Below are 20,965 nucleotides of genomic sequence, written 5' to 3'. Positions count from 1 at the left end.
CTTTAACCCAGTTTGTGCGTCAGACATGATATAATTTCCACAAGAGAAGTAAGTCACTAATGTATTTGTCACATGTGTGGCACATAGGAAAACATGTTGCGTGCAATTGTTTACTACACAATATATGTGTCACATGTGTGAAGCACATTATTCCATAGTGTTATGAACACGTGAGGTACACAGTAAAACATTTCACATGTGAAAGGTTTCTTCATTTGTGTGACATACAGTATCATTTACACGTGCAATCGTTTACTACACAATATCAGTCACTTAATACGTGGTAAAACTTTGAACAGGTTTTAAACAGGCTTCATTTTAGCCCAAAGGTTTTAGATGTGCTACACAAGTAGCTCCTAGATTTGCATATTCAGCAATTTCTCAATCATGAGGCAACAACAAGTCTAACTGTATCAAACATGTTTCCCATGTGAAAAACATTTGCTATATGTGTGTTTCATGATCTCACAGGTGATTTATCATTTCAAATGTCAGATGTGATGAAACACATTCACATTTAGATATTTAACTGGGTGCATCAAGTAAAATAATTAAGGCAAATTATGTCTTAATTATTTAACTCAGTTGAGAAAATTTCACTTCAATTGAGAAAATGTAGACCTTACATTGTGTATTTTATTGTTCAGGGAAGTTCTCCTTCCATTTCTATTAGTCCTTCGATAGTCACCTATTTTTGTTTGTTTGTTTGCAGTTGATAAAATAATACAAATGAACTTAAGTGCAAGTATTAAAAGGTAAAGTTGAAATTGGAATCCCTCGTTTGTGTATGTTTAGTTGTTCTTGTACATGAATGTTACCTTGTGCAGACAGCCACTTTGTCCGGATCATGTATGAAGGGACAACTTGTGCCACGGTTACACTTGCCGAAGCGGTTGTAATACATGCAATACTGCTTTTGTTGCTTTTTCTGACGAGCGTGTCTGATGATGGCGATACTCCGCTGGACTGCACGACTGGAGATGGACAAAGCACAACAATCCACAATAAACATTAGGTCTGAGGTAAGACAGGAAACTTTTCAGCACAGTTTCTGTTTCAGCTCCGGACCATTTGAGTGTTTCTGGGTAAAGGTGCTCTCCATATACTAATTTTAAAGGATTACTTCTGGACTCGTAGTCCTGAGCTGATGGCGATGAAAGGCACTTAATACTGTGGGAGAGTGAGGAGGATCAAATGCAAACATGCTGGCTGGATTTAGTTTCATGAAGGTGCTGTCATTTTAAGAGCGCTAGCAGGATGACCCATATTTAACTGTAGATCATTTAAAACTTTGATAAACTTTTTAAAGCTGGCACTGCAAGAGGAATTAAAATGATCCTGCAGTGTAAGAGGATATAAACCGTTACCTGGCTAAATGACGGGCCAGGGCCGGAGACGTGTGCGCACTGGAGGACTTTCCTGAGGAGGAAGGAGGGACAGACATGAATAATTCAAAATCTTATGTTTATGGTTTCACACAAAACACAAAAAAAATCTCACTAATGAGTTCTGGCACTATTAGCAGAAGCACAAGAAATATGCACATCTGTGCTATTGTTACACTTTGCAGAGATTAGAAAGATGAGCACATGATTTTTTTTATTTGCCACACAGTGACAAGATTTAGAGCTGTTTTTCACCTAACTAATATTACTGTATATAGTCTCAAGAGTAAAAACAACAAAGAAAGAATAATTCTTTTCAATACACATATTTAAAAAAATCTTATTTTTTTAAGCAACCAGTTTATGTCAATGTGTGTGGTGCTAGAATTCCATAATGCCAACACATATGTCTTCATTTTAGGAAATATGTATACTGGATAAAGAAAAATATACTTTACGTTCCAAAAAGTGTGTTTTTATTTATTTATTTTTTTTTTATCTCCAAATAAAATCTTTAGCTTTTTAGCGGTAATCACAAAAGTAAGTAGTCAAATTTTACCTTCACTAATACCTTTGTACAGTGAGGTTATTTCTGATACGTTTAAGCTTTGTGAAATCTGTTATTTACCTAAAGCATCCAGAAGTCAAAAACTTGCAAAGACAACTGAGCTTTATTTGAAGTTAAAGGAGTTTCAACAAAGGTCTCCTTACCTATGCAACCAGGTTATTTAACCTTTTTTTTTATTGTTTTCCCCAAAACACTTGTTGGCTGACAGCTGAATTACGAAAATTATGTCACAAAGTTCCAGCAAATTTAGAAACAAAAACAGAATTAAACTTTTCAGACAAAAAAAAAAAAAAAAAAAAGCTCAAGACCAAGAGCCAACTCATGACCAGGACCATTTTAAAGACCATTACTACTATTGTAACAATGTCGCTGTAGCAACAAGCTTTTCAAGAAAATCTGAGATTACAGAGTTTTTAAACCTAAAAATGTTGCATTTGAATCCAGCCAGAAGCTTCACAACAAGTTAGAGTAAAAGAAAAGCTACGTCTATAGTTGAAAAAGAAATCCTCCAAAAAGTCTAATTTAAATGAGAGAAGAGGGCGGTCTCCAGACGAGACTGCAGTACAATAACACCAGTTTAACATCATCTATGGAGAAGATGGTGTCAAACCAAACCACTAGAGAACACCATATATATTAGCATGGAGACACTTTTCATTAGACAAATATTTTCGTCTTTTTTAATAAATCTTGTATAATATTCCAGTTTTCTAGGAAACACATTTTGGAGTTTTCAATATCCATCAGTGATAATTACAAAGTCAAATAAAAGCTTGAAATTTATGAATTTCAGTAAGGTTTTCAATTTAATTATTGAAACTTTTCAATTATATTCTAGTTTAATGTGAAATATAATTTCTTTTTAGCAGCAACATGATGCAAGTTGAATGGTGTCATGTAGAAATGTCGGTTCAAATAAATTCCTGTAGCATGTTCTACCACAATAAATACTAAAAAAAAATGTTATTTGATTTACTAACAACCCTGAGAATTCAGCATGTGACCAATTAAAGCATGAACAGTCTGTATAAACCTGATCCAGAATTTACAACTTCTCAGTCACCCTGGTGCACATTCATAAACTCCTTCAAATTGAAATATGCTGTGAAATGTTAGCACAATATTACAAGCAAGTACATCCACATGGTGATAAAAGCATGGCTGCATATTTGAATGAGCCCAAAAGAAGTCAAAGGTTTTTATCCATTAGTTATCCCTGTGCAGCTTTCTTATGTTTTAGGTTCAATCTGAAAGATAAGAACTACACTCTATTCACACCAGATGTGACAAAAATGAAGCCTTCAGTGTTTGCGTGTGTGCGCGCCTGTGTGTGTGTGGACACATGCAATAAGAACCTGAGATATTTATACTGTTGTGGATTGACACATTGGAGCCAAGACAAATCGTGACGTCCCTTTTTGGTCCGAGGACATCATAAATAGCCAGTGGATGAAAAGGTGTGTCAGAGTTGGAGGAGGTTATGAGAAGGTGAGGATGTTAAGGCTGCAGTTTATCTTGATCGTGATGCTAAATTTGGAACTTTCTGGCTCACAATGCTCTCCTCAAGGATCAGTGCCTTGGCGTTGCTCAAAGCAGAGGGCGGAGAGCTTTTCAAGATGTGAAATCACAGCTCCTGCTGGACAGAAACCTGATGCATGTTTCAGGAGGATGCAGAAACAGCGTGTGAAAAAGCATGTTGGGATGCCAGTCACGAATTGAACAGAACACAGCTCTTCAATTTCACCTGAAGGTTTAGTTGCACAGGAATGTGTGAAAGAGAGGCAGGGAAGGGAAGTAGGGAGAGAGGCCGATCAGGGCTTTAATCTGCGCCATCCACTTCTCCAGGCCCTCCCCCTTGCCGCTCTGACAGATGACAACTTTATTATTTCAGATGGCAAATCCAGCCTGCTCCCCTAAGTCTATTAGGAAGTGTGTGGACGGAGCTCCAGGCACAAACATGAATAAACACGGCTGTATCGCCGCAGCATGTACACACACCTACAGTCACGGACCACCAGCAGCAGTCCTCATCAGAGCTGGCTGTAAAACCCAAAGAGGCTGTAATTTTAATACCAACTGAAATGTGTCCACATCGCTGAATGAAAAAAGCTAAAAACCAAACAGAAGCCTGAACAGCAGGTAAGATTTGTGGTCCAATTCACTTATTCTTTTCTCAGGCTGCTCCTGATTGAGAGCCAAACTGTTAAGTTAAAACCGCAGTAGTCGTTAATGTATAAGGTGATGTACTACTTTGTTGGTATCGTTTAAGGTCCTCTTTGTTAACCACAAAACTTTATAATGATCTATTTCAAATAACTGTTTTCTGGGATGCAGTTTCTAATCAAGGCACAATTTCAAAGAGTTTATAAAACAAGAAGTGGGTGAAGAAATTTTACCATTAGGACTGTTTTTTTTTTGTTTTTGTTTTTTTTAACTCTAATTCACATGTTTTCCTTCTGCATCACTATCAGCTTTATTTACCAAGATTTTGCACACAAGAAATGTGACTGTAGTTACTGTCAAGTGATCATCAGGGATGATCAACCTAAAGGTAAAAGTCTACACAGTTTGTGTCCAGGATGTGTGGGGTCACTAGAGATGTTATTTCCGGACTCTAGGCCTGTACCAGGACGGACTGAATAATGGCAGTGTCTATTACATCACTTTCTGATGTAAGCAGAGAAGAAAAACTGAATCATCATGAGCTGGAACACCTCATCACAGCTCAGGAAGTTGGTGGAATCCGTGCAGCACAGATGTTAAGCAGTTATCAGAAGTAGTAGTGAGTTCAGTGAGTCACAAAAAAAGGCTACATCTTCAATTAATTTAGAGTTTTGTACAATAAATGTTTGAGTTTATATGGAATAAAATGCTGATACTGACTTTTGTAGCAGTTGTTATACATTTTTCTCTCCGTTTCTGTGGAATGGTAACACATTTGAGAACTTGTTTCCTCATCTTTTGATTTGGAGTAGAGTTTCCATCAAAAGACATGAAAGAATTTTGAGCTTTACCCAGTTCTTTAAACACGCCTCTATTATTTTAGCCACAATTCATGTGTGAGACTTCTGACCACCTGTACCTCTCCGGTCGATTGACGTTTGCAATGCCACTGTGCGGGACAGCTTATTGGCAGACACCCGGTACAGAGAGCCTCGGATCCAGCACATCTCCATCCCCATCCAGCGCCGGCTGGATGGCTGGTGCCTGTCGTGAGGAGATCGTAGGCGGTTCTGAAGGAAAGTCCTGAGAGTAAGGGAGATAAGGTCAGATATGAAGTGAGGCTTTTATATGATAACAGTGATCAGTTTAGTTTGAGTTAAACTGTTTAAAGTGTTCAGATCTGACTGTTTGAATCAGAATATTATCAGCTCATCCCTCTGTTAATTCCACACCTCTTCCACCCTCCAGTTCTTCCACAATACCTCCCCTATTCACTTTATGTTTCCCATCCTGTAGTCGCCCCCTCCCCTCCCCTTCCTCCCATGTCACAGCACTCTGTTAAATTGCTCCTCTAATGGAAAGGACGGCAGTGTGGAAATGGAGAGAATTGAAAAGAGGAGAGGAGGAAATCAATGAGATAATAGGCAGGGCAGGGGGCCAGAGCAGCGAGGTTGGCCCCTACACTGGAGTGTACAGACCATACACACAGACACACACACTCCTGCTACAATATGTACAATGCACACAATCACAGCTCTCTGCATCCAGGATCCAGTCAGTGGGCTGCTGCATGTGTGCGGCGGTTGGACATGGAGGCTGCTGGGTGGTGGTGGGGTGGTGCAGGGGTTATGGCGATAAATTGCGCTGTCCTGTCACTTCTATTTGGGGTGGATTGGGGCTGGTGTGCAGGGCGCCGCTGGTGGTAATTTGCTGCCGTATTTCAGATGGGCTGGAAATGGGTTTAGAGCGAGAGTTCACGCCTCCCATTACCGAGAAAAGAGAGGGTTACCCCGAACGCACGGCCCGCACAAAACAACCTGCGTGGACGTTTGGCGCGCGCAGGGCTGCTGCACTGTTGCAAATAACGGGAAAAAGTAAATATCAACTCTCAGCTGCGTTCACGTCCATGAAGCACCTGAGCGTGAGCCATAACTCAGCAGCACAGACACTCGGTTTCACTGCTACAAGATCAGTGGCTGCCCTACACGGGGCAAATGCAGCCAGGGGAGCCGTAATGGGGGCTAATGTTGAAGCTCTGACTGCCACCCAGGGAGACTTAAACAAGAACAGGGTGGCCCCCACAACCACAATGGAGGTTAATGGGCATATGACATGAGTAGTTAACACAGACAGCAGTTAACCCTGACACAGGGCTACAGTCTGCGGGGGGCTCTGGGAGGCCTAATGCTCTCTGTGTTAGAATGTTTATCCACTGACTTTGAATGTCAGAGTGACAGAAATACTGAGCTCATTGCAGTTTGTGGTGTATTTATGCGCCATCAGGTTTCAGACCGATCATAGATGATCCCACACACATTCCTGTTTGAATGTTCTCTGACTGAGGCACCTTCTGAAAACAAGAATGTCATGTTGGGACAACTCTCCTCTGCTTCCTTTTCCATCACACAAACAGTTCCCCCTGATCACCAGCTGTTTACTGTTACAGTTCATTGAAACTGCAGTGACTTTGTGAGAGCATATGTTGAAATGGGGAACTCTAGGATGGATGAACAGAAAATGGATGGGGAACGAAGGATGGACAGATGAATGATCAATGGATAGATGAATGGATGGATGTACGGATGTATGTATGTATGTATGTATGTATGTATGTATGTATGGATGGATGGATGGATGGAACTCTAATCTCCTTCCGTCCTGTTTTCAGAGACCTCGTTGGAAAGTGTTGTGGTGATTCACGATGCATTGCTGCATACATGACGCTGTTGCACTCAGACAGCCAATCATGATCCAGAACGTTTTCAGGTCAGGTTTAGATATGCATAGTCATGGCTGAAAACTGCTGAGGTAGAAATATGCATACTTATAATAGAATATAATAATTCAGTTATACTAATGTAATAGAATCAAGTACGGAATTTGTTCTTTGAACATTCACATAAAATTGATTAGGAAATAAATGACAAAGCATAAAAGGAGAAGTACTTGGAACTCAGAGTTACAGCTTACGTAAAGAGAAAAAAAATGTCTGTCAAGGCACCCAGCGCAACGGCATAATTTCAAAAGCATGCGCAGTAAATGTTCCCCAAGGGAATAGACGGACTTTAACACTACACTTCCCACAATTCAGTGCAACAATAAGAGCTCATTAAAGTGTAAATGAGATCAACACTTTCAACAAAACATTTTTTGTTGTTTCAGTACTAATAGAGAACAAATTATAAAAGTATCAACAGTGCATATACCAAATCAGTTTTCTATCTTTTACAAGCTAGAAAATTCAAGTAAAAGGATGAACTTACAAGGTAAAAGGAAATCAGCCTGAATGTTAAGAAAGTTAGGATGTAGTTTTCTGTTTCATTGCATTTGACAAAATTACCAGAGAAACATCTGGAATAAAAAGTTGCATTCTAAATTTAATGTGACAAGTAAAAAGTGTCATCAAGTTTTGTTTTAGCTGGGTTTCGTATATGTTTTACAGTGACTGCTCTATAAAACAACACTATATAACTATGCTCCTAATAGAAATAAGGGCGATCAATGGCAGAAAAAAACTGAACAAATACACTGAATGGCCCCCCCAAAAAATTAAAAAGACCCATCAGAAAAAAAATTATACTTGGTGGACTGCCTTCAGTTTTGATTGACACAGGTTGAAGCATTTGGTTTGAAAGCTTCTGCAATGTTACAAGATTTACATCCATCCAATGTCGCATTTATTTTTCACCAAGATTATGTATTGATGATAGGCGAGTCTGGCTGCTGTGCGAAGCCTTCTCAAGATCATCAAAGAGATTGTGTTAGGTCTGGACCATAGAGGTCGAGTCATGAGAAAATGATATCCCAGACTCGCTGAACTACTCTCACACAACATGAGGCCAATGAATCCAAGCATTGTCATGGGAATATGTCTGTGACATTAGGAAATAAATCCATTGATAGAATAAGCAGGTCATTAAGAATATTCAGGTACACTCCTCAGTCTGGGCAGATAATGTTGCTGAACCTATGCCTAACCAACTACAGCTACCCCTGATAAAAGCACTGCCCCTGTAGGAGTGGAGTAGTCAGTAGCCATAATGGGTGCATTACTTCATCTGCCTCTCTTCTTACCCTGATGCACCCATCACTCTGGAAGAGGGTAAACCTAGATTCATCGGATCACATGACCTTCTTTCATCACTCAAGGGTCAAATCTTTATACTTCTTGGCAAATTGTAGCCTTTTTCTCCAGTTAGCTCCATTGGTTACTGTAGTTACATATCTATTCATTCCCAATCCCCCGATTCCCCTATGCATTGAGTATGTGGAGATGATCCTAGACAAAACAGCCCGTTTAACTAGTTCTACTGTTTATCTTTAATATGATTTCACCAAACGCTTGAGTGATTGCAGATCATGATCATTCAGGATTTTATTCCCTACCACATGACTTCCTCAAAGAGAGTGGTTCCTCACTATTCTTCCAGTTTTTATTAATGCACTGCACAGTTCTCAACACAATTATAGTAGTTTCTGGTATCTCCTTAGATGTTTTCTCTGCTTCATGCAGACTATCATATTTTCCTCACCCACAAGATGTCTCTCGAAATGGTTGTTTAAGAAACAAGAAGCAAATTATTGCATCAGCTGTGGTTAAATAACTTGTTTCCAGCTGTAAGATAATTGCTCACACAATAATTATCCAATATCCTATTTGCTTAGTAAAATGTGGGTATCAACTTTTTTTGGCCAGGTTGTGTATTTTGACTGTTGCTCTTAAACCTCTCTTTGTAAAACAGTTGATCCGAAAGTGATCATTCAGACTGTGTCGTCGGGTCAGACCTTACAAAAACGGAGATTGGAAATCGTAAATAAAATTCTGATCAGGGCTTCATATCTGTATTATTATATCAGTTTATCACATGATTAAACCACAAGTAAAAGTTTGCATTTACTTTTTGAGTAAGGATATACTTCAAACGTCGAAAAATAGAAACAAATCAGCATACATTATCTGTTATTACCTGACAGTGTTTTTTAAGTCTCAGGAATGTTTTTTTAGGCCCGTAGGTGAGGTGTGTAATTTTGCATACCTTGCCACCTTTAGGTGTGATTTAAAAAAAAAAAACAAAAAAAAAACTGGAAGATGATGTCTGGAGGTCAAAGCAAAGAACTTAAACTCATCAAAAACGAGCAGTGAAAAATACAGAGGGAAAAAGGAAGAAACGGAGGACAGAAAGAAGGGCAAAAAGAAGCTCCCCTGAGACAAGTGTGTTTGTGTGGGCAGGTGTGCGTGTGAGTGTGAGTGTGAGTGTGCGGTCAGCTCGGACTGCGCGATGCACAGATAAAGGAGAGCGCGATTCAGCACTACGGGTTGATGAATGATCTGACTTTTGTTTTAGTGACAGGGAAGAATTTGGAGGGTCGCGCGACTGCTCAGAATAATGCTGCCCTTGTCTATTTGTCTGCAACCCAAGCATTAGTGAGCTCATATTGGGAAACAGTTACCCTTGAAAGAAAGCACAGCAAAAACAGTCACCTGGATAACTCCGAAGGCAAGGACTGCTGCTCTTCTCCAGGTGCCTAACGGACACCAAGAAAGCAGAGAAAGACTTACCAGGAGTAGAGTGTGGTAAAAGGACCCACCGGGGGAAAAAACATGGGACTGTAAGCGACAGACAAATGACTAATGTGATAAGTAATGAGTAAATGAGTGAAGTGGGGGATAAAAGAGGATGTACAGGACTGGGAATGCGGGAAAAGGAGGAGAGAAGTGAAGAAGAGGGAGCGCTGCTTCACTTTATTGCCCAGTCTCTTACATCCTGTGCTGATCGATACTGAAGCACTAAAGAAGATGAGCGTTCGGACCAGGAGTGTGTGTGTATGTTTGTGTGTCCACAGATATACAGCATACACAGTCTCGAAGAAACTATACTTATGGAATCACTGCCATGTTGCAAACTTTGACACGAATGCGAGAAATAACATGGGAAATGAGTGATAGAAGATCCTAAAAGGGAGAAAAAAACAGAGAAATAATGCAAACAAAACGATGGAGCGTTAAAGACTGCATAAGAGGGGCGAATCAGGGGGGTGTGAGAGCGATGAAGAAAAGCCCGGCTTGTAATTTATCCTCCAGAGTGCATGCTTTACGGCTTTCTTAATTCAACTCCTGATACTATTAATGGAGTTAATGTTGAGATTATATCTATTTTCTGGTGGCGGGGCCTGAAATACTGCAGTTTAGCCCACCCCCTCCACTTTTCTCTCTCAGACTGCCACCCACCAGTAAATCACCCCCCTGGCTCCACCATCTTCTAAAACTGGGTAAGAGCATGGCGTACTGGGTAGAGTGGCTCACTTCTGGAAGTACTTAGGAATTTCAGAGGCTTTCTTCACAGAAGAGTTTGGACTGTTCAATTATTTTCCAAACATTTTGTAAGACAGCAGTAAGGCATTTAGAAATCCAAATTATGCTCATAAAACCATGACTTCACCCATCTCAGAGAGGCCGATACATTTCAAAAAGTGTAATATTTATCAGCTAAAAAAAAAAATAAAAAATAGTGTTCATTTCCATTTCATTCCATGTAATAAATTATGTTAGTTTAAATAATAATAGTTCAACAATTGATTCTATTAACCAGATGAAACAAAGCCACGTGGTGAATTTGACGATGGTTATATTTTATTATATGCATTTTTTGTTCGGTGTACAATTTAGCTTCCCTTAAAAAAAGAGACTTATTTGGCTCTTTATTATTGGTAGGTGCTCACAAAAGAAAAGATGTTCCCGTTTCCTGGCCTCAAAATATAATAATTCCCCCAAAAAACGGCTTAATAGAAAATGAAAAAAGGCTTTCATTCTAATAAGATCATTCCTTAAGAGAGTGCTCCTACATACTTTCATGTAAAAAGAAGAGAAAGAAAGACAGAGACAAAGAAAGGAAAGATATTTGATAGTTGATGTGCTATCGTTCATGCGAGTAAAAAAATCACTTCGATAAGGAGGGTCTGTTCAATTGTTTTCTCTATACAGAACATTGCAGACAGAATAGGCAAACTAAAGGTATAATGCAAAAGTTTTTTAGACTTTTATGCATAATGTTATGCTTAAACTCTATCTTCACTTGTAAACTATGTTCCATCAATGTTCTTAAAGTGCCAACAATGAGATTGCAATTATATTGCAGATGGATGTCAAACTATACATCTAGTTGATTTTAGGCTGCTTTCACACACAAATCAGTTTGGGTCAATAAAACATTACAAGTAGCTTGTTTGGTCTGCTGTTAATTTGCAAGTTAATGGAGTTCCAAAGTGTTATTGTAGAAACCCGTTGCTGCAGAAGTTAAAAGTCTCATTAATTTTTCCCATAGTCAATGTGATTTGGCTTTGAGTTGCCATATATTTCCTGAGAGGTTGATCAGCAGCAGACTAAGATACTTGCCTATCAGCCCAAATGATTCATAACTGCGTCTGAAAACATTTGGTCGACTAATTAAACACAGTGGCATAATATCAATGCAGACATTAAAGATAACTCTGGACCTGCATTTGGCAAGTAAGCTGGCAATACCTTACTTTTAAAATCTGCAACAACAGTGCTGCATTTTACCTGACTTGACTACATCCAAGGTCTGGGGGATGTTGTTGCATGCTGACACTGGAACATAGATGGTGTCTATTGGACTTTTAAATCGGAAAAAGTCCAATTTAAAAGTTGTGGCCAAAGACGCAGTAATGGCAGAGGGGCAAAGCACGGATAGAGGACCCAGTCCAGTAGTCACAGGTTTGAATCCTGGCCTGTTGATCGTTGCCAACTGCCAACAACCCACTTCCATGTCCACTCAGTTAAAAAAAGGCCACCAGAGCCAAGAAAATCCTTTAAAAAATGTTGGCCAAATATGAAAATTGATGTTTTTAAATTGAAACAGCCATTCAGCCGTTGGAGTTGCTTCCTGCTTGTTGTTTATATAACATGTAATGTAACATTCACAAGAGAAGAGGTTTTTAGACTAATTAGCATTGTTACAGCTCGGCTCAGATAACCGCAACAAAAAACTGGGAGGGCACGACCTTTTAGAGGCATTTATTATTAAAATGATGTTTAGGGGTAGTGGGCGGCGGCCCAGAAACCGCTGCACTGATCTTTGGACATGAACCGGCTGGCCCTCACAGGTCTCAGCATCTGCTCCCAGGTCCGGTCAAGTGACACCTCCATATTTGCTCCATTCAAACCCCAAACTGGTTCCCACACAGTGTCAAGCGTCTGACATGCCCCACATTGTCTGGCTCCAGCTGTGCCTCCACCTCTGGAGCGCTCGTTCCATTCATGTCAATGATTGATGTCATGTATAGATGACCTACAAGTCAGCATAGGTGGTGTTCTTCATTCAGTTCAAAAGGAGACAGACCTACAAAACACACTCCATACAAAGAAACCCCCAAATGATTTTCTATAAACTTTGCATTGGAAAGTACAGATAAAATCTCAAGTTTTTTTTTCTAACTAAAACCTTTACTGTGAACAGGAGGTTTAAACATACCATAAACATATGTTTGAGAAAAAGGACCCTAGAGGAAAAACAACTCTATGGTTTTTGTTTGGGGGTTGTTCTGTGCTATGCAATAGTTACAGCTTATTAAGACACTGAAAACTATGATGTCCTTAATCGAATCCTTAAAACATCTAGGATTTCTACAGATTGACGGTTGCAGTAAAGAATACCAGTTTCTTTACATGAATGACAAAATCAGATGTAAATCTAATTTAATATTTAACTGACAAAATAAAAAGTCCAGAGTCTCCAGTAAGGTCAAAACTATTTAGACCTTGTGTTAAGTTGCTGGTTAAGGCTGTAGTTTTTAGAGCAGTATGTGGTTCAGCGATGAGCATGAACAGAGATAAGAGCTGAAGACCTATGTGGACCAGGATATGTAGGTGTGATAGGCCAAAGATAAAAAGCAGCACTCAGTAGTTAAGAGCAACGAATATGAGCTCATGCACCACTCAATAGCATCAAACTGATAAAAGGAGCTGCTGGTCTTTGGAATTCAACTGATAGATAAGCTTGAGACATGAACGAGTAAGAGGACCCCGTCCCAGAGGACCTGACCTGTCCCCCTCCCTTCCTATCTCTCTCCTCAATTGTACACACATGGTGATATTTCACAGCATGTCAACGGGCTCAAATTGAAAATCCCTTGATGAATCAATATTTACTGCAGCAGCTAAATGAATAGTAATAAGTCACCAGAGGCTGCGGCCAGCCACGCTCCAGGCCTCTCTGTCTCACCAAATCTGGATTATACAAAATAATGGCCCCTCCCCCGCTTCCTCAACTCCCTCACCCCTTCAAAAACATGGTTGGACAGCATAAAAAACTAATAAAAATTAGTGAAAATGTACCATTATAAACTTTTTTAAACAAACAAAAATAAAATATCCACAAGTTCTTATTTGGGTATATAACCTTTTCAAAAGATATGAGCTGGAGAGAAGTTTCCCTGAAAACCTCAATTTGCAAAAACTTGGGAATATATGAAAAGTCCATAAAAACAGTAAGAAAATAAATTTATGTGAAATGTCACAAGATTATCTTTACTGTTGGACCAAAAAGTAAAAATTACATTATAACCCCTTTGAGATTTTACTTGCCCTTTTCTTGTTCCTCTTTATAACACATGACGCCATGGTCTTTCTTCCACACAGCTCGACAAGAAATCCTCCTTCAAGGTCTGGTGTGCCCAACTTTTTACTCTATGGTTGTTCAAAAACAATTATACGGTGCAATTTGTATTGTGTGTTCCTGGTCAGTTGAGGTTAGATTTAAAGAAAACTGGAACCTGGTAAAGAAAAGATCATTGAGCTGTTAAAACCCTAAAGTTGCCTGGGAAATTAGCAAGTTTTTTGACCCCATAACTTCTAGGAAAAATCCTCTTTGGACAGATGAGTCTAACACTAAATTATTTTGGACACCAGAACAGAGGAGCAGTTTGGTGCAAACCAGATACTGAACTGAGAGAAAAGAACTGTGAAACATGGAGCTGGAAGGCTCATGGTTTGATGATGTGTTGCCTTAGCAGGACCTGCTCGGTTGCAATTATGCAATCCAATAGGAAGTATACTACTTATCAAAGTAAAATGTGAGACTGCCTGTAAAAAATAAGGACACTGAAACAGGAAATTTTGAGATTTTGCTTGCCTGAGGTCATGCAAGTATACTCAGGTATATAGATCTTTGTGACTAAACGCACATCTGTAAATCCGCCAAAAATGGGCTGAGAATGAAGAAATGGAAAATCCTAGGACAAGTCAAAGCCTAAATTTTGATCTCATTTAGCCATTGTGAAAACTGTTACAGACAATTGTAGTGGTATATCTGAAAGACTACCAAGCAAAAACATACATAACTCGCTGTTGGAAAAGAGTTGGAATTTAACAAATGGAGGGATTTACATCAAGAAGTATGGCATAAGAGATAAAAGCTCCACTAATTGTTAAAGAAAAGTGGTGCTATAATGACTTACGGAGGAAGAGCCAGCCATTGTGGGTGGAATTTACTGATATCAACATTTTATTCTCTAATAATTTCCTTCCCTTTCCATGCTTCCTGCTGATGCCTGTGATAAAATAAAACAAATGCTATCGTAAATTACCTGGCTGACTGGATCTTCCTGGCTCGCCAGGAGAGCGCTGTGTTGTAGTGCGGGGTGTGTACAGCACTTGTGCCCGGACGGGTCACCATCTTGTAGCGGGTCCTAAACACCCGCTTGGAGGCAGGGCTTAGATGGGATGTGGAGACGGCGTCTGTGGACAGCAGTAATTAAGAATGGATGAGTCTGACCACTCACAAAACAGAGGCCATGGTAAATCTATCCAGTCAGCATATCAACAAATGCACATTCACATCACTTCAAACACACACGCACGCGCGCACACACACACACGCACACACACACACAGATACACACAAGTTTGAAGACTCTGGCAGGTGTGCTCTTTAATAAGCTTCACATATAAAAATGAAAGGGAATAACAGAGGCAGAATTTTTATGAGTCTAATAAATCATGTGTTCTGTCTCTCTGTGCTGTGCCTTCATCCCTCCTGCCCAGCCTCCCTCCTTCCTTCTCACTTTAAGTCTCATTCGTTATATCTTTTTACAAATCCATCAGAGAAGACGCACAAGACTAGAGCGATTGGAATGGGGAAAAAAGAGGGGCGCTTGTGTTTTTATTTATTTATTTGTCTGCATATCCATCATGTTGTTTTATGAAGGCCTTGCCTGGATGACACTCCCACACAAAGAACTGAATTTACATTGTGGATAATCGGAGGTCCTGTTCACATCAGTTTAAAAGACAGAAGGAGTCGCAGGAGCAGAGTGTGTCTACTCAAGTCTGTAATAAAAAGTTGGTAAGGTTTTGTTCTTTGCAGTTGCCAAAGCTGTTCGCTGCATCTAGTTGATGCTTCGCACAAAACCCTGAGCAGTGGCCAACAACTTTTATTAACTCTTCAGGCAACAGAAGACGCTGAACTGTGTTCAAATGAAACAGGGTTAGGATTCAATTTGTTTTAGCTTTAAGTTGCTTAAACTTTTAAGCAACTTAAAAGTTGCTAAAAAGCAAGCTAAGAGAAGAGCTCATCAGAATGATCGCATCTAAATTGTAAAAAAAAAATTAATGTTTTGAATTGGTCATGTCAAAGTCATACTTAAAACCAGTCAAGATGATGTTGGATGACGTTAAAAGGGCAATTGTAAAGGGAAGTATTATGGCTGAATTAAAACAATACTACAGAGAAGATTGTAAAGACTCCTTGGTAGTTATCACAAACACTTGATGATGGCAGTGGTAGCCATGAAGCGAGCCACAACCATTAATCAGGAGACAATTGCTTCTTCCCACAGAGCCAGGCTGGTTTAACTGAAGAAAATCTGAAATCCCTTTGTGTTATTAATATAAGATTTTAAGTGGTATGAGTATATCACTAGCACCACATTTTTATTAGAATAATCATACTGCCCAAAATGTCATCATGTGCACTTCTTCCCCCTGCCTCTATGGCAGAGACAGCACTCAGTCTTCCTAATGAGCGAAGCCCACAGAGCGGTCGGAGGAGTGAGAGAGGGATAACAGATGAGTTTATGTATCTGATGACAAGCTCACTTTGTATCATCTTTTTCGCACAAGTCTTTAATAACCCACACCATTTTAATTAGTGTCCAATTGCAAAGCATGAACTACAAAGCTGTAGTAGCAAACAATACACTGATTTCCACTTTCACACCTTCTGCCTCCCCTCCCAGGTGTTATTTTCATTTGTCAGCCGCGTTGCAGCTCTGGATCAGCAGGAGAATCCATCTCAGGCAAACATTTAGCTCAGAACAAATCAGAGTTATGAGAGCTGCTGAGACATCCACTGAAAAAAAAGTGTAGGCTCACACGTGAGCACATAAGAAGCCTTTAAATTAACATATGCAAATATAACATAATGAAACCACTGTGAAGCAGTTAGTAGTAACATAACACACACTCTTAAGCAGATGAAATAAAAACCTGTTCTAAATTAAAGGCCAAATACTGAGAAAGTAGAGATTGCAGATATGCATTTACAGCCATACAAAATAAGTAATAAATAGTTCTTACATTCACTTTTATCGTTATCACAGCACTACCAAAAAATGTTCAGATAAAACTTTAATCACCCACTCCTACTGGAAACATTTTTTTTTTCCCCAATATTGGGACCATGTAGTAAATTCCATCCTACAGATTGTGAGGGTTAAAGGTTGAGTGCTACGTTATCAAAGAAGAACACAGCAAAGGAAAGGACAGTGAAGAGAACAAGCGCAGTGCTGCTGGTTTTTAGAGAAGTAGCTGCCCAGCTTGAAGTTACTTTTCTCCCACATCTGTATTGCAGTCAGTGTGATTTGCGCACCCAGTCAGATGACAAATAGGGCTTGTCAAAGGTGTTGCCATGATTCCCACCCCGCAACCTCGTACACGCCCGCCGTCGCTTCCCTAACCTGGACCTTAATCCGTCTCTAAATCCTTGCTGCCAACAGCATGATGGTCACCATGTTCGGGATGCTGACACACAGCTGTTCCACCACAGCTGCTGCTTAACGGCACCTGGTGGTAGTGTTTGTCCTTTGATATATATTTGAGTGTGTGCGTGTGTGTGTTTGTATGGGAACATGGATGGATGGACGGTGCTGCGCTGATTGTAAACCAATGCAGGTTGTGTTGGTTGAGTGGCTCTGGGAGCACTGGGGTCTCAATCTTCCAGTGAAGGACCATGACCAATGAGCATGTGAACACACTCACACACACACATGGGGTCTCAATCTTTCCTTAATAGACCTTTGACAGTGGACTGCCTTGCAAGTGGCGCTCGGCTCTAGGAAGACGCATGCAGCTCGCACGGCGCCCATCCATCTCTCCTTGATGCACTGCCGTGAATCCACAGATAATCTACTCTCGCTGCCTCACCATGCACTCATCGCTCTGTCTGCAACCAGTCTCCCAACTCGCTCACGTGAACGGTAGGTTTAAAACGTTTTCAAACTAAACCCTTTATGGGAGGTTTTGTGGCAAAGTCTCAGTGAAAAGTTAAAGTTTCTACAGTGGAGTTAATTTATTATATTTTTTTAGATTTACGAGTAGGTTGTTATTAACAAACACACTCTGAGACTATGCTGGTTTCCAAGTTTTCATCTTATCACTGTCATTTCTGAAGATTTATACTTTTTACTAAACATGGCTGGCTCTACAGTAAAAATGTAGAGGCAGCATTCTGGTTTATTTAAAATAAAACAACCACAAACTGCACAACTCTCTGTCATGTCTCCTCTATGACTACAGGGCTGATCCGCTTCCATTAAACCAGCTTAAAATCTGGTCAAAACTCTTAAAAAAAAAAATCACTCACTTAAAGGCTGTTTTGTCAGCATAAAACCACAGATGGGGCATCACACGAATGGATCTGAATGTGATGAACAACGTAGACCCCTAAGATGACTGAGCCTTGACTAAATGGTGTGGACTAGGTTTTGAGAAATGTTCTGCCTCTTGATCCTTCAGCCCTCTGACTGAGGCAGCTGACAAGTCACAACACAGAACATCCAATCCTCCATCCTCTTATGAATCTACCCAAAGTCTGCTCCTCCATACCTGACGGCTGCTTCCAGCAAACAGCGGTCTCTGCATGCCCCCTCCCTGGGACAAGCTGATGGATAATAAATCTTGTTATTGACAGTGTCTGTTCCTGCTGCCGTTCCATGCTCCCCTCCCCTGGGGCTCATCTTCTGACTCCCACAGCTCCAGCGCTCTCACAGAAGACAGCCGTGTCATGCTAACATCAGATTTAACAAGGGAGTTACCACGATTTAATAACTCAGTGTGAGCCAGCACAGGGATGATAACATGATCTCTGCGTGTTTGACACTCAGTGACGCTTTTTGACACACTATCTAGAGGTGCCAGGACAGTTTAATGCCAAACCATACCGACATAGAACTTCATTCCTTGTTCTTAAAAAGCCTACATCCCCTTACTCATGTTGCATTCAATGTTTGCGCTATTGCACATTCTTAAATTGGAGCAGGATATCTGAATTGGTGCTTAAGCTTGTGTTTTTACACAAAGAACGTATTTAGCCACCTTTCGTCAATACTTTGTAGCAACGTTTTTGCTGAAATGACAGTTATCCAACATTGGGCAGCACTTTCTCAAGTCTGAGGACTCCAAAGAGCTTTACACTATATTCAGTCAATCACCCACTCATATAATTTCCTCAGATTGCAAAGTTCCCTAAACGTAAAATATAATTATTAGAAAAATATGAGGCTTTAAGAGGTCAGGGATTTCTAAAAAAAACTAAACGCTCATGTGAAGTCATACTTTACATGAGCTTAATTTATTCCTGAATACTAAAAACATGAGTTGATTCAGACACCCAGTGTAAATGCGATAACTACCAGATGGTTAAGCTCCTCTTTGCTTCATGACTACATTAACACATGACTGCAAATTAGCTAACATGGAAAAACAACTTTATATATAAATTACGACTAAACAAAAAAAAAAAAAAAAAATGTGCCTAGTCTTCTGAATCTGCTTCAGGATTTTATAGGAATACTTGAGGGCTCTACAACCATGTGTGCATGAAGAAATGAGTGGGCACAAACTGTTGGGTCAATGAGGCCACCCACAGAAATTGCAGACCTCTGGCGTTCGCAGTGAGCAGATGATGCCAGCCAGCAGGGTGATAGTGATGTCATGTCACCTCCCTTCACAGGGGGGTGATGGTTGGGGGTGAAAACTCATGTGTGTGCGGGAGGGCTATTCGCTTGTGCCTCGTCTATCATCATAGCGGAGTCATAAGCTGTAAACGACACCAGCTGACCTGGAAAACTTCAGCCTGACCAGGGAAAGGAGGGCAGGAGGAACCCTCTACTCAAATTAACAGTAAGGGGTTGCTGCACAAAACAAAATTTATAGAAACTAGGAAGAGAAACGATCAGTCTTTGTGAGTTTAATATAAGTTTTAAGTTAGTTGGGGTACTGACACGTTTTTTGGCATAAAATTATCAATGCAAGAATATAAAATTTGTTACTCACAAGTTTTATACATTTTGAAGGGGACCTGTTACAAAAAATTCCCATTTTGCATATTTCTATATATCCATTTGGATCTCAGCTGAATCTTAAAACAGCCCAACGTGTCAAGTTATTGAAAACAAATTACACAAGTTCCTAAGAAATACAAATATTTTACGTTCAACAAATTGAATCTAAACTAACACAAAATACTTAAACTTGCACACTTTTGTAAGTTATTTTGTAAAAGATTATATTAATTAAATATAAAATTTTAGATATTAGTATGGTAAGTTATAAAGTCAACATTTGGCAAACAATCATTAAAAAAAACAATATATAAGGTTTATTAATAAATACAATCTGCTTTAAAAGAAATAACTTTTTTCTTTTATGACCTCTTCCTGTGGAAAAAGTTGTTCAACCTGGATTTAGAGAAGTTGTACAAAGACAGATTGTCAATGCTCCCTCTCTGTATGCTCCAACCTTGCTGATTGTAACATGAGAAGACTAAGTGCCATCCTATAGCCAAAATAAGGTTGTACTAAGTGTTAACAGGAGTGGTGCCAATAACTGAGGAGACAAGTTAGCCCTGACAAAAAAGCAATTGATAAAAAGCTTTTGAGGGATTAGAAGAGAAGAGTCTATAGTTTCTTCATTGTAGTAAATACGTAATCTTTAAAAATTATAAGTTGATTTTAAGTTCAATCATTTATAAATTTAATTAAAGTGTAAACTCTTTTACTACCATTGTCTCTAAACATTAAAAACACAGTTTTTTTATATCCTTATGTTGAGGAATATGCGATGAGACAACATCCTTGATAAATAATTAAATAATAGCTTCTATATATGCTTTTCCAGAGCAATTGAATGTTCCTGCAGCCATAAAGAACATCAATAATGTAAATAAGACATGATGAAAACATGTCTTCCATGTGAACTAAACCTTGACCTCGAACTGATCCCGAGAGCTGCCAAGATCTTTAACCTTGATCAACATTCCCTCACTTTATGTTCTTGTCGAGCACATCCAGTTGTGTCCCATGATGTTTGTGTCGCATATGTAAAAGTCATGCCTGCTCAAAAGGATGACGCTGGCTGTCAATCAGCAGATCCTATTACACACATCAGGAAAAAGAGCCCAACGCTTTGTCCACTTAGGCACAATCATTATTACATAAGTTACAAGTGCATCTATTTGTGAGCACACTGAGTGTGCGTGTAGGTATTTGTGAATGGAAGGATAAGTGTGGCTTATAAAGTGTTTGTCTCTGAGAGGTTGGGCCACTTGGAGGT

The 20,965-nt window shown here is 39.6% G+C and overlaps 1 protein-coding gene across 1 annotated transcript in view; it reads right to left on the bottom strand.

The window, feature by feature from the left end:
* The window catches only part of zc3h3 (zinc finger CCCH-type containing 3), a 62,261-nt gene that overhangs the window by 17,935 nt on the left and 23,361 nt on the right, over positions 1–20,965 (bottom strand). Inside the window, exons 4-7 of the mRNA XM_007541008.2 lie at positions 14,722–14,872; positions 5,036–5,199; positions 1,368–1,419; positions 819–974 (exon numbers count right to left, since the gene is read on the bottom strand). Coding sequence (XP_007541070.1) covers positions 819–974; positions 1,368–1,419; positions 5,036–5,199; positions 14,722–14,872 — 523 coding nt within the window. The remainder of the gene's footprint in view (positions 1–818; positions 975–1,367; positions 1,420–5,035; positions 5,200–14,721; positions 14,873–20,965) is intronic.

Source organism: Poecilia formosa, unplaced genomic scaffold, assembly GCF_000485575.1.
Source record: "Poecilia formosa unplaced genomic scaffold, Poecilia_formosa-5.1.2 Scaffold10, whole genome shotgun sequence".
Classification (NCBI taxonomy): Eukaryota; Metazoa; Chordata; class Actinopteri; order Cyprinodontiformes; family Poeciliidae; genus Poecilia; species Poecilia formosa.
This window is presented reverse-complemented; position numbering and strand designations above follow the sequence as displayed.